Below are 15,047 nucleotides of genomic sequence, written 5' to 3'. Positions count from 1 at the left end.
TGGACAACTCCATGGCAGCCTGCTCTTTCTTCCTATAGCTTTCATCCTTAAACTGGACTTGGACCAGACATCTCATCAAATCTTATACACTTCCAAAGAGTTGACTGTCTTTTAAAGCACTTCTTAGACTGTCCTCTGTAAAACACATGGACACTCTAACTGAACCTCAAGCTAGTCCGAGTGAGCGTCCACATATTCTGTCACCGTATGGACACTCTCACTGTAGCAACTCTGGACTAATTCAGACAACAACTGAAAGGGCTTCATCACATGAAGGCAATATGCATTCTCTGCCTCTGCCATTCCCAGTCATCCATACAGGGACAGCATATCCCAATGCAGTCACATCACAGCCAACATTGAACGGTTGATCAGCCAGTTAAAATCTATGACTTGGCCATGCAGTTTTGGGCTATGCATGTCAGGCCATCCCCACAGAGATTCCTGGAGATGGTACAGGCAGGGATGGCACACTGGACTGTGCACTGGACCAGACTGATCCTTCAGGTGTCATTCAGACAAGTCCTTTGCAACATATGGAGGTCTCCTGGGCCTCTGCCAGCCTGGGCTTTACTTCCTGGAACACCCCAGGTCTACTTTCCCTCTCCTGAAAACTCTATTTGATGTAAATGTTAGGCAATTTTACCATGACCAATGGCCTTGATTTCCACTGTCTTAGGGATCTTCTCCTCGCGGCTCCAGCCTGAAGACTTGCGACTGACTTGGGATTTGAAGAGGGTGTTCACAAGTGTGGATTTGCCCAGTCCACTCTGGCCTGTTAAAAGAAGCATACAGGATTCGCCACAGCCTTTTTAAGCCAGTCAGCAGAACCATTTGTAGCCCAGCTGCTGGGAGCTGAGAAGGCACTGGCTGGTGTAAAAGTAAGAGCTCATCAGGACGATGGCTTCCCAGCTTGGCTATCAGCAGACAATGGGGAGCACAAGCAGTCATTCCCAATGAAATGAAGGTTTTCCTTGAGATGCTCTTGTGACGGTAGATGTGGCAAGGCAGGCATGCAGATTGTGCACAGGCCATGTTTGTCTCAGGTCGTGGCTCATGTTGTTAAACAGTGGTAGTAAAGTGGTACCTCGGTTTTTGAACGTCTCTGTTGACGAATGTTTCGGAACTCAAGCACCGAAAATCCAGAAGTAAATGCTTCCATTTTCAAACGCGCCTCAGAAGTTGAACGGCTTCCACTGAGTGTTTCTCAATTTTCTTAATTAAATTTGCAGACAGCCCTTTGAGCCTCGGTTTTCGAATGTTTCAAAACCCGAACAGCCTCCCGGAACGGATTATGTTCGGAAACCGAGGTACCACTGTATTGAGGTTAATGGAAGCTTATCTTCTAAAAGCAACTCCCAATTTACACATGTCCAGTTGATGCGCCACCACACTCACACACATCATGCCAAACCCGGAAGTCTTTGAAAATGGAAAAAATGGCCCTGAAAGAGCCCAGAAAGGGCAAGAAGGCACAAAACATCACCAAACAATCCCACGAATCTTTGTAAGTACAATCCCAAGACACCTTGCACCGACTGATGAGGCCTGTGGAGCTTTGGAGTTTGAGAAAAGTTTGGAGTGATTGTGGTGAACTTTGGCGAATTTGCCATCCTTCTTGCCAGTCTGGTATGTGCTGCCAGTTTTTTGAGGGTTTTTTGAAGGTTTCCAGAGGGCGTTTGCAGACTTTTTCCATGGTGTTTCAAATATGCACGATTTCGGAACATAACCCTCATGTAAATTGGGAGTTGCCTGCACTGCATGCTGTGGAGTCAGATTGCAATTTGAACCATGGTGAGGGGAAAGGGTTTTATAACCCTTCCTCTGTACTGGGGACAGGGAATCTTTTTCAACCCGAAGTTTCACTAGCTTCTGGGTGACCTTCTAAGGCCACATGCCAGTGGTAGGCGGGGCCAGAAGCAAAAGTGGGTGGAGCAACAAATATCAACAGGAGACTAGTTTCTAGACACACTCAAACATACCCTTCTACACCACAACCCCTGTCCAACTGCCCTCCCCACCACATTGGCTATTAACTTTTTAAAAACAGACACGCAAGAGCAATCAAGCTGATTAACTAGCTGCCCAGTTTAGCCCCCTGGCTTCATAGCAACGCCTCCCTTCACAAGATTCTTGGATCCAACCCTTCCTACCGACAACCATGATGTTGAAGTCAAATCCAGTTTTCATGGTCTTCTTGCGCATCTGCTCTATGATGGTGTCGATCCCAATGTAGCCCAGCAGATTGGAATTGATACCAACGGGTTTCATTGGCACGACTGGTTTTGGCCGCGGCTCTGGCACCAGCTCAGACATGGCTGCTTCAGGCTTGGTATCTACTGGCCCTGCAAGTGGAGAAAGGAAATAAACAGTATATTTACTGATGCAATGAGATCATATGTGATAGACCTGTGAAAGGGTAAAAGAGTATTGGGAAATAATTCATAATGAACTGAAAAAAATGTTTAAAAATACTTTCCCCAAAAAAACCAGAGTCCTTTTGTTGGGGATAATTCAGATGGAAATTCCCAGGTGTCAAAAAAGGTTATTCATGTATGCCACTACTGCGGCTCGTGTTTCGTTAGCCCAAAAATGGAAAAGGAGCAAAGTCCAAACTAAAGAAGAATGACAACTTAAACTGATGGAATATGCACAGCTTGCAGACCTAACATATAGAATAAGAGAACAAGAAGAATATACATTTAAAGATGACTGGAAAATATTTATTGAATATATGGAGGAAAATTGTGTATATTTGAAAACCTGGGCAGCATTAAGATAAATTCAACAGTGCAAATAAGTTTTGATGGATTTAATAATGGAATACTGAATGGTTTAGTTTATATAAAATATGCAGGGATTTATGTTATGCAAAATGAACCATGGAAAGAGAAGGGGGGAAGTCACTGATATTTTAAGGCTGTTTAAATGAATATTCTAAAATGTAAAACAGAAAATTTAATAAAAAATATAGAAAAAACAACAGTATATTTCATAGAAAAATGCTGGGTCTCCTCCATTTCCATTGGGAAAGGAAAGAACAAATCGAGACAACTCCTCCTCAAAGGCCCTTCTCTCTATCCATTTATGCTTTTGCATATGTGCTTCTGTTATTATCTTCTTGTCATTGCATGAGCCATTTGATGCATGGCAGGGCTTTCTGCCCCATGAAGCATGGCCATGGCAGTGACATATTGTGGTGGGAAGTGGAACCTATGTTGGCAGCGCAGCAGTGGCACCAAGCACAGAGCCTGGTGGCAGCACCATGTCAAGGGCCCACCAAACTCTAATGCCAGGCCTGCAAGGTACAGCACCCTGCATGAGATCCGACAAGTGAGAAATACCATCACATCATAGTAACAACAGTTCCTTATTTACTGATTGATAGTGTTGATTTGCAGTCCACAGCACCCCCTACTACATGTGGTGGATAGCAACAGGCTGAAAACAGAAAATCCTTAAAATATTTAACAGGGCCTTGCAGAATCATGTCCCTAGTCCCTCCCCCCACTCCCACAAAGCAGCTGAAATTCAAAGGTTTTAATAAACCACAGCCGATTACCTTTCAGCAATTCTCATTGAAACATCAGAACATCCATGCACTCCTTAGGAAAACTAGACAAAAGGTACTACTTTGCTTTGACAATGGTAAGGAGCCAAGGGACAAACATTTCCATTCAATCCAGTCTCTAGTTTGTATCTAATAACTCTTTCTCCCAGAACAGAAAGAGCCCCTTTAGCTAGAGTTTTCACCACTAAAAATAAAAATCCCTTTTTAAGGGATAGATGAAGACTGACATCCTTTCACCCAAAATGAGAATTAAGTGCTTTGGGATCTTTCCAGCACACAGACTGTCACACTCTTTAAGAAACTGGTCCTACCCACTCATAGAACACCCTGTACCAACAGGAATGCCCAGTTGTGTCAAACAGCCAGCAGCCTCTAGTGCTTTGTATTGGTGCCAAGTTCTTGGGGTGAGAAAGCCCTTCAGAAACACCTCAGCACTGTGTTGTGCCTATGAGACTGTGCTACAAATCTCATCTTTGCCATGAACTTGCTAGGTGGTCTTAAACAAAACATAGCCTCAGTGAAGCACATGGCATCCTCACGCAGCTGCCAGGGCCCTGGCACAGCCCACCACTATGTGGATGCCTGTTGTACTCTCTGCCTGTGCACACACACCTGACAGGCAGCTGAGTCTGGCAGCAACCTGCCCTTTCCATTTCCCACAATGCACCTGGTGTAGTGTAACCATGAGGCATTCTGGGAAATTTACATGGTGGTCCCAAACCACCTGCCACTCCTCATAGCACTCCTGCCGCTGCCAGTCACCACCAGGCAAGGTCAGTGAGGTCTATTCTGATGTAGGAGGACACCAAGAAGAAGACACCAAACCTGGAACTTCATCTGAAGTTAGAGCACAACAATACTGGCTGATTTTATAGGGTTAATGTTAGGATTACAGTATAATATGTACAAAACACTTATCACCTGAAAACATAACAGCATCATGACTACCGCTACTGCCCATGGCCTTGCAATGAATCCATGGCAGTAATGGGATTGCACTCATTCATGATTGCTGATTTTTCATGGTGATGATTCAGAGTTCTTTTGATAGATCCAACACATCATTCAACCTTAATTTATCTGACATTCAGTGTCAAGAAGAAGATATACCCCAATTATTTCCTTTATCCCAGCAGCCACCACTTCCAAATGCCATTTCCACTGAATGTGCAGCTGGGCTTTCATACAGGGCTTGTGACCCAGGTTTTTCTCCACGTAAGTGAAGAATCAGCAAGCTCCGGATCAAGGATGTGAGAACCAAAGTGAGCTCTCTTTCACTGGAAGTTTCTCATTTAACATTTCACAATTGGTTTGTGATTTTTGTACTGATGGGCTATCCCCTGAGGCGTCTGTTGTCTTTTTAGAGCTTTCTTGAAGCTGCTGCTGGCAATGAAAGCCTCCAGCCATTTGACAAAACATGAGAAGCTCTTGCTGCTTTTTCTTCCTTTCTTTTTGTTTTAAACCATTTTGTGCTGCATTCTCAACAGCCCAATCCTAAGAACTGCAGTTTCTTCCATTTAGGATTGCCCTAACACGTGTTCATAATATGCACACATAATAATAATGCGTTTCAACAGGCACTAATTGTGGATCACCTGTTGCATAGCATTGTGGGATGAAAACACACAGGCCCACAAGCTGAGATGCATACCCCAAAGTAGTCTTGATCAGCACTATTTTTTATCATCCCTGAGGCCCAGATCCTCTTCCTTCCACATGCCAGGTCCTGGTAGACCACGCAGCTTATTGTTCTCATGCATCCCTTGGGTAACCACACAGCCTTTTCGACTGGAACTGTTCTTATTCTAAATAGCTGCCTAGAATTCCAGTCTATTCTACCTCTGCCAAGATTTCCTCTTTCTTTCAGGCAAAGCCTGGCCAAGGATCTCTCTGCTGCAGTAAACGTGCCCTCCTTTTAAAAAAACAACTTTCTCTACATTCTCTGGAATCTGGTACAGTGTTTTCTACTTGGTGCTGGTAACTGGTGGCTGCTGAGCCTACAATAGGTGCTTGCTGGTCCCTTAATTGTTGCAAATGCCTTTAAAGAGGTGTCCGCATCACCACCTTCAGACAGCGAAGTTGTTGGGTTTTGGGTACATTTCGCAGCTCTTTGCCCCCTAGCTGTTCACATCAGCGCAGCTTCAATTCATTTCTGTTTTTGTACATACCAGGGGGGTGTTGATGAGGCCTAGATGTCTTGCCCTGTGCAAAGGTGTTCACACCTTGGCTAGAGATGAATTAGGAACAGCTTTGCAGTGGAAAGAAGATTTAAACCTGGGTCACCCCAGCAATAGTCCAACATTTTTACCACTACACCACACTACTCTACCTTGCTGTTCCCCGAACCAGCGGTGGTTGCCCCAATCTTGCTGTTGCCTCAATAATTTGCTGTGCAAATGAGAATTTCAGTTACGTGTCCCCTCCTTCCATAGCACCAGCATAGCAACAGCAGCAGAGTCTGAGGGAGTCAGAGAGGATTTCCTTCTGTCTGTTTGTCTTGGTAAATTATGGGCTGTAGAAAGGAGCCAAATTTGGAGTTTTCCCTCCTCTCTGCTCCACCTCCGTATGGAAGTTCTGAGCCAAACCCCAGAAGGCCCTGAGACAAGGATTCCAAACTGATAATCCGACACGACTGGGTGATCTGTAAGTTTTATAAAGGTACACATTTTGTCTTGCCATAATTACAGCTTAAAATGAGGAAGGGCTAGACCTACCATTAAGCAGGCCAAAGTGGCCTGCTTCAAGCACCAGATTTGGGGCAGCAAATTATCATTTATTCAGCAGGCTTTTATATTTTTGCCATTTTCAAGACACTGTTTGGATTTTCCACCTCAGGCATCAAAAATATGAAGGATCGTATCAAAAATAGGGTTGTTCTCCTTTGCAAAACATTTTTCAACCCTGATGAAATTTGCTGCCCAAGGGTTGGGTTAGTTGATAATTGGGCTAGTTGAATTTGAACTGTATATTCCCTCTGGTCAACACATTTAATCACATCTCTAGAATTTGCAGCAGCCCTTTTGTTGGCTTACGGCCAGATGATAATTAGTAACTTTATTTTAAAGCAATAACCCCTGATGTAATTATTTTCTACAGTCTAGCTATGGAAGGCTTTTCTTCCACCCCTTGCCTTCCTTGCCTTTGTCTGAGTAACTCTATGGAGCAAAATAATAACCAGCTTTGATCGAATACACCTCCAGTTCTGCTGCCTGCCCTTCAGTGGGGATCTGGCTCCACTTTCACTGCAGCTTGTGAAAGCGCCCACACACAGGACCTCAAAAGGAACGCACTGAGCATACCTCCCCTGAGAGCTGTACTATTCTTATTGCAATAGTTTGCATGTGGCTTTCTAGTTAGCAGTCTTTTTAAACCCTCTGTCATAAGAAAACAAAGAGAAGATACAGGTGCTGTTTCCTGAACACCGGGGAGAGGACCTTTGTTCCAACACACACCCATCCTATTAAAAAAACAACAACTTTGGATAGGCCAACCTAGTGCCCTTTCAGATGCTGTTGGCCTACCCATAATTCCTGGCCATTGGCCATCTTGTCTGGGGCTGAGGGGAGTTGTAGTCCAAAACATCTAGAGAAAACCAGGTCGGGGAAGGTAGCTTTCAGACAATCTAGTCTCAAGTAGGTCACAACTGCACAAAGCTGTGCAGACTCACCAAGCTTTGGCTAGCAGATCTGTTTTTCAGCACCAAGGGATCTTCCACACTTCTGCTCATCCCATGCCTAGAAAGCATGGATCCAAGCGGTTTTGCCTTCTCCCCACTGCTTTCTCCTTGGAAACTCAATTTTCAATGCTAAATCAGAGCAAACATCAATTCAGAAGAAGCCCAATTGATGTGTGCTCTGATTCAGCGAGCTTTCCCAGGGGAAAGCAATAAGGTGAGCGGAATTGTGGATGAGCCCTAAGTCCCAACCTTGGAACATAATAAAAGGCTGCTCTTGACAAAGCAGAGAATGTTTCTGAAGGGAATCGCTCTTTGTGAAGATACATGGACGCTGATTGTGAATAATCCGAAGCAAGGTTCATGTATCTTCACAAAGGATGCTGCTTCCATAAGGATGTGAATCCAATACCCCTTTTAAAAAGATTAATTCAGGTAACCCTATAAATGTCTTACTCCAAATCAAGGCCCATGAGTCCAGTGAGGTAGGCATTGAGAAGGCCCCTACCCAAGACCTTGAAGAGCCACTACCAGCCAAGGTAAACAATCCTGAGCTAGATAAACCTATGGTCTGACTCTGAATAAGACAACTGCCCAGGTCCCCATGAAATGGCTCCGCTAAAAGGCAGGGTGCATTTGCTCCAACCACATAAGACTGTGTAGTTCAAACATTTGCACTCTTTTTTCAGATGACTAGAACTGTTCCACCTACAACTGTGGCTGTCTGTGCACACACCATACACTCAAAGAATATGTAAAGCACATTTTCCCCACCCCAAAGAATCCTATAGTTTACCCCTCACAGGGCTACAATTCCCAGCACCTTTAACAAACTACAGTTCCCATGAGCATTGGGCTGGGGTGCTTTAAATGTGTGGTGTGCACACAGCCACAATAGCTGCAGCTATGTGACATCGGGCATATTCCCTTGTATGACAGCTCCTGCTATTAACACATTCCCCTTGCGCTGCATCCATTCATTCATTGATTCATTCATTCAAGCCTCCCACTCTACCCTTCTCCCCCTTTTAATTTACAGCCCTTTTGTGCCTGCTACCCAGCCCCCACGTCACCACACCCCTTCTTCCCCTTTCACCAAGCATTGCTTTCCTTTTCCCAGCCACCCCAGCCCTGACACTTTCTCTCCCCACCCGTTATCCCACAGGACTCCCGTCAAGGCCCACAGACAACGGCCTCTCCACCCAGCTCTGGTTCCCTGCCATCACCCCACCCGTGGTCCACTCCACAATGCCGGAACAAGGTTTCCAATATGACACACATCCGTGCCACTGAAAGGGAAGAATCGCCTGCGGTCAGCAACAGCCAAGCCAGCTGCAAGGCAGCTCACGCCTCTGAGCCAGCTGGGAATTAATGTGCGCCTTCACAAAAGCCCCAGTGTCTTTGATGCACCATCGCAGCTGCCCTGCCTGCCTCCCCCTTGACACCAGATGGAAGAAGAGGAGCAGGAAATGCTGCTTTCCCTTTCCACAATCCTCCCTTGCAAGATTAGCAGTGTCTGTGCCAGTCTCCATGCCAAACGCCAAATGTCTTGCTGAGCCGAGAATGCGTGCAGGATCTCAGCATCCCTCCTGCATCTCTGAGCCCCGCCAGACCCATAAGAGCATGCAAGCATCCTCATGGACCACCTACCTTTGAACATGAATCTTTCTTTGTCTCTGGAATATGATCCTTCTCTTCACTTCCCTCTGCCTAAAAGCTGCCCCTGAGAGTCTGATTGCGTTTCTTTCTTTCTTCTCCCTATGTTTCTCTCTCTTTCTCTCTCCTTTTTCCTTCTCCAATGGATATTTCAGATAACCAGAGATGCTGATGCCGCCACTGCCATGTTCACGTGACCTGAATATTAAACATCCCTGCAAAATCTCCCCCAGACTCTGCCTCCCTCTCTTCCCAGGATCAAGGGCTGGATCATCCAAGCATCTGGGAGACCTTGACTGGATTGGTGGGCATGGAAATGTGTGCTGGCTCCTGAAGGGAGGTGCTGTGATAAATGGGTTAGCCGAAGCCAGAAAACTGTCCCCTCCCCGCCGCACATATATACTCTTTCTTCCTTGCCTCTCCGCCCTCCTTTCTCCTCCCCTGTTCCCAGGCAGCTTTCATATGCCACTGTCTGCTGAGCATCTCTAGAGACAAGAAGCTACTTCATGAAAAGGGATTGTTAACTCTTTCATCAGGCAGCAGCGTTCGCCAAAGAAATGAGGAAAGTGTGTGCCTGCATCTAGGCATTTCAGTCTTATATCTGGGTCTTTCGCTAGCAAGCATTCATGCGGCTATGACTTGGACCCCATTTAAAACGGTCGTCAGCATGCATTTTTAGAAATGGTGAGAAGCAGTAACCCATTATGTGGAGGCACAGAGTGTCTGCCAGAAACGGTCTGCATGTCAGCCCAGGCAAGGAGAAGCTGTCTTTGTGTCAGTGTGCATAGTGCACACACAGGATGTCTCTCCCGGTGCCTTTAGGCACCTACATCTGTGTGTGTCTCTGCGCATTTGTCACGGCAAAGCACAAATGCCTTGGAGATGTTGGGGAACTGGGAAGCAGGTCTGCAGAAGGCAACTAATGGAAAAACACTTCCACCTAAGATAAAATGCATAACCCACATATAAGTGGTTCTCGTAACTGGATTTTGCTGCATGGGAAGCCATGACCACACAGGGAAATATAAATACGCACTCGTGCAATCTTCACACGCAGCGATGCACAAGTCGCACAATGTTTCCTACACAAAAGTGGGGAAATGGATGCCCTTTGAAAAAGTGCTCAAGCAAATGTCCAGGAAATGGTGTCATGGGGCTTAGATACAGACAATGGATTTTGATGTGTGGTCTTGGTGGAAGCTAGAAGCCAGTAGGTACACAATTTATGATGTCACACTGGCCTGGCACCTCAATGTGAATGCCTTTTGAATTGCTTGTAGGCTGCTTATCCTTGCTGGACTGCCTATTTGCCTCCAGACCACCAGTACAGACCAGGGATGTCGTGGTAAATTCCAAAGAGCAGGAGCTCATCATGGCATCCCCTTTAATGCAACCTCTAGCTTTGCAATAGAAATGCAAGCGAAGAAAAAAGAAGTGTTGTGATTTAAACTGCTAGCATGAAACAGTCGAAACCCCAACAAAGGAAGGAAGCATCCAGTCTCTACTGGATTATTCCTTTCATTCCCGAGCTTCCTACTGTGCTAATCTGTAACCAACAGTGATGTCACTTGTGTGTTGCCATCTGCCTGTTTCAAGAGACAATGGAAGAGTGAGCCATCCGTCAAACTGTCAAACTGTTGGAGAGTTAAAGCACTTGCTGCGGCTGTAGAGACCAATACGGGAGAGACATGTTTTATTGCAGTTGAGGCAGATGGCACTTGAAAGCTTTGTTATTACCTCATTCATATGCCAGAGCAAGTGAAACGCTGGCAAATGATATCATCACTCTGGGTCTGAAAAAAGGCCCAGAACTGTTGCTCCCCCTACCTGCCTGGTTCCTACACCATTATACCGTTGATCCTGACAGCTAGCAGGGCTGGAAGGATGTCTGAAGAGTGACTGACAGCTGCAGCAGATGGAACTGGCCTACATGGATCAATGTCAGTATAAAGCACCTTTGTATATTCACTTCCACTGGGGTTTCTCTTGCTTGAACAGGGGAATCATATGGAAAAATAATAGTAATTTGCATGAACTGGCATTGACTGGTTTTATGCTTAGCAAAGACTCTGACACAAGCTGATGAAACAACGTAGAATCAGAATATTATCTCATGACACATTATACCCTGTTAAGTGCCTGCATCTTGCCCCTCAGCAGTCAAGAAGAGAGAACCCCTCACGCTGCATACACACAGCAAACACATGACAAGACACCACTTTTGGACTTACATTCAAACCCAGTTGTATTTGTCACAGGAGACATCATGGAATCTGCCATGAAGCAGTTGCCGTTCAGAGCATGCTCCTCAAGACACTCCTGAGGGAAGGGAAGTAACATCTTTCCAGATTCAGCTAAGCCTTGGGGTGCGTCAATGCCTTTTGGGATGCCATATCTGTCATTAGAAGCAAAGTCCTCCTGAACCGTTTCTTTCAGGGGTGAATTTGTGGGATCTTCTGTGGTTTTGGGAAGTGGCTGAGGGGGAGGAGATGGTGGTGGGCTAGCAGGGGCCAAACGTCTCTGGGAACCTGGCATGCCTGCATCTGAGGTATGATTTCCGTCTTCCAGGCAAAGAGTGGTTTGCATATCAGCTGAATTCTCAGCTACCCTTTGGGGCAAGGTTTGTAATCCGGACAATGGCAGATGGCTTGGTGAAGGCAACTCCTCTCTCCTTCCCGATGCTTCCTTTTGGAAGGGAACCTTCTGGAACTCCCTCTTTGCTGCCATAGCATGTGAGAGGAGTTGCCGGCCAGCTGGAGGGGCATTGGTGCTCCTCTGAAGAGTAAATGAGAGAGAGCTTAGTTTACGTGCTTCCAAACCATTGGCTGCTGTCCACTGAAGAGACTGGGAGGCGGTAGGAGCTGAGCATGAGGAGAGGAGCCCATCAGGGCAACGAGGCGGCTTTGGGGGCCCAAGCCTCGATTGAGGTTTAGGAATCCCTCTGCCTTTTGCCAAAGGGAGCTGTTTGGTGGGTTCCTGCCTGAAGGAGTTGAGGCAGGCTTCCTTTTTCAAGATGGGGCTGAGAGCCGCGAGCCCCCCAGTTCCAAGGGAGCGAGTCGTGTGTCCTGGGATGCGGCTGGGATTGGATGAGACTCCTAAGGTTGGAATGCATCTTCGGGTCCTGTGTGGGGAAGGAGCAAAGTCCTTGTCCATCATGGGCGCTTGCTGCTTCCGTGTTTCCTAAAATAACAAAACCAAAGGAAGGGTTGAGGCAAAGCACTCAGCAGCAGCAGCAGCAGCTCTGTAAAATAAAAATAAAAAAGCAACTCGATCCAGCAGCTCTGTCCTGGCAACAAAATACTCAATACTTTACCCGGCCAATGTGATTTGAGAGATGAGGATTGTATACCCATGATACATTTGAAGTATACCCACCCCCCACCCCAGAATTCTGGGAACTATAATTTACACCTCACAGAGCTGCAATTTATTTTTTTATTGCATTAATATTCACCTCATTCTCCAAGGGGCTCAAGGTGGTATACATGGTTCTCTGCCTCCTCATTTAATCTTCACAACAACCTTGTGCGGTAGGTTAGGCTGAGAGGCTGTGACTGGTTTAAGATTATCCAGGGAGCTTCATGGGCATGTGGGGATTTGAACCCTTGGTTTCCCAGGTCCTAGTGTGACATTCTAACTATTGCACCCACACTGGCTCTCGGCATTTTTTCCAATTCCCATCAAGTTTAACAAACTACAGTTCCCAGGATTATTTGGCGCAGGTCATGTGCTTTAACTGTATGGTGTGTGATGCAGAGGAAGAAATCCCACATTTTCTCAATATACTGCAAAGCCAGTTATTTAAAAAGTTAAAAATCTGAAAATTTCTATGAAGCCTTTGACAGAATCTTCATTACTTTCCTGGGAGAGAGAGCCAAATTAGAATAATAATAATAATAATAATAATAATAATAATAATAATAATTTATTTATACCCCACCCATCTGGCTGGGTTTCCCCAGCCACTCTGGGCGGCTTCCAACAGAATATTAAAATACAATAGTCTATTAAACATTAAAAGGCTTCCCTAAACAGGGCTGCCTTCAGATGTCTTCTAAAAGTCTGGTAGTTGTTTTTCTCTTTGACATCTGATGGGAGGGCATTCCACAGGGCGGGTGCCACTACTGAGAAGGCCCTCTGCCTGGTTTCCTGTAACTTGGCTTCTCGCAGCGAGGGAACTGCCAGAAGGCCGTCGGCACTGGACCTCAGTGTCCGGGCACACTATTATGAATGGCATGAATGGAGGGGTGGGCGGGTGTGATCCAGACTGGCATATGCATTGCAGGGGGTTGGACTAGATGACCACTGGGGTCCTTTCTAACTCTACAATTCTATTATTCTATTATTCTACCTGAGAGACCACCTCTCTCCTTAGACTCTTGCCCAGCCACCACATTTCATAGAAGAGGACCTCCTAGTGGCATTGAGACCATTCCCTACACACCCTGCGTCCTCCAGTAGTGAGGCTTTCAGAGTTAAATCCATTTAATGTGCAATTTTATACCTTTAGAGACAAGGCATTCCCCAACGATCCTCTCTTTCAGGTGCATGTGTAATACCATCCTTCTTTACTTGTGTGAGCTTTTCCTAATGAATTATTGTCTGCTGATCAACTTGTAGTGTTGAACTGTCATTTGAACAGTATTAGTTTTGGCACAGTGTTCAATGCTAGTCCTGCCCAGAGTAGACCCATTGAAATTAATGAGCATGGCTAACTTATGTCCATTAATTTCAGTTGATCTACTCTGCGTAGAATTCAGTTGGATGCAACACATGGTGTATATTTTATGTTTATCTTTTGTTTTCTTTACACCACTCTGATATATTATAATATGAGAAGTCATATACATTTTTTTAAAACAATGCATAGAAACAAACAAAGTTTCCATTCATTTTGCGATTCCCAGTAAGCAATTTTCAGTGTGCCAAGTTTGAGGCGTTGAATAGCTGTAATGCAGGGTTTTGCAGTTCAGATGGGCACTTACATTATTTACATTCTTAATATTTCATAAGTTGCTTTGTGACATTTTGTAAAAAGCTATTAAGACATATAATAAGCGCTGGAATTACTGACTTTTTTTGCCTTTTGCACAACCAGATTTTTTTTAAAAAGCCATGTTTAGCAAGCTTTTTATTAGTATTTAAAGTCTATAAAAATAGAAAGCAAAACTTAACTGCTGTTACTAAGAATAAAATATATGCCATTGTTTCCATGGGAAATAGAGATGTTTGTGTGTAATGGTGTGTGGGTGTGTTACGGGTGTGTGAATGTGTGTGAGTCTGATGCTGGTCATGGGTCTGACCCTGCCCACTACTGGAATTAGCTCCCCCACTCAAATTTTCCATGAGCGCAATGCCTTCAGCCCCCGAAATGTTCCCCGCCCATGACACACAGAGATAAATTTCTCCACCTTTCCAGAATATTGTTATTGTTTAAATAATTTCACAACCTGCTAAGATATAGAAAGATGTTTGCAATCCTTGCTACGAGATATAATATATGAAAATTAACATTATTATCCATCCACTTGCTCCAATTTGTATATAAAAAGTCTGCAGCTGGAGACAGACAATACTCTGGGAAAGGTAAAACTGAATTGTAGAAGGGAAGGATTATTGTGGTGTGTGCACTCACAACCCACCTTCCCCTCTGGTAGTTAAACAAGGTTGACCGGGTGTTGTAGTGTTCAAACACCCACAAAGCCCCTGTGACCATGAGATAAAAGAAGCATATGTTTATTTAGTACAGGAAGGATGCCCTTCCCAGCTCTCTTAAAAGCTATTGCCTGTTGCCAACCAGCACTGTTTCAAGGAATAATCACTTCATAAAAGCTGTTGATTTTTCTAATCTTTCTCTTGTTTTCTGAGAGGATTCTTACATTGAAAGAACACATCAGGAGCTTACCTGGAATGATGTAGGTGCAAAGCAGCCGAATGTCCACAGCAAACAACCATTTGGTGTACCAGAACTTAAAAGAAACCCAAACCTTTCAAAGGCAGGCTGCTCCCCAACCCATAGATCACAGTTAATTCTACGAAAATATTTTGACTACATCAGTCCTCCGAAGGAACATCCATTTCCAGACCTCCTGGACATCATGGTGAATGGGGTGAGTTTCTTCTCTTTCTTTATCCCTTCTCTTGAAC

The 15,047-nt window shown here is 45.0% G+C and overlaps 1 protein-coding gene across 4 annotated transcripts in view; it reads right to left on the bottom strand.

Annotated features, from left to right (window-relative positions):
- Nucleotides 1-15,047, bottom strand: part of SEPTIN3 (septin 3) — a 24,893-nt gene extending 9,846 nt beyond the window's left edge. Inside the window, exons 1-4 of one of the 4 annotated variants that reach the window (XM_080971891.1) lie at nucleotides 14,806-15,047; nucleotides 11,132-12,080; nucleotides 2,154-2,345; nucleotides 647-775 (exon numbers count right to left, since the gene is read on the bottom strand). In XM_080971891.1, the coding sequence (XP_080828017.1) occupies nucleotides 647-775; nucleotides 2,154-2,345; nucleotides 11,132-12,056 (1,246 nt within the window). In that variant the 5' untranslated portion in view covers nucleotides 12,057-12,080; nucleotides 14,806-15,047. Of the gene's footprint in view, nucleotides 1-646; nucleotides 776-2,153; nucleotides 2,346-3,562; nucleotides 3,854-8,894; nucleotides 9,315-11,131; nucleotides 12,081-14,805 lie in introns of those variants that run through there. The other 3 variants (XM_080971890.1, XM_080971892.1, XM_080971893.1) reach the window with 3 other exon arrangements.

Source organism: Podarcis pityusensis (assembly GCF_964106645.2).
Source record: "Podarcis pityusensis genome assembly, chromosome: 10".
Classification (NCBI taxonomy): domain Eukaryota; kingdom Metazoa; phylum Chordata; class Lepidosauria; order Squamata; family Lacertidae; genus Podarcis; species Podarcis pityusensis.
This window is presented reverse-complemented; position numbering and strand designations above follow the sequence as displayed.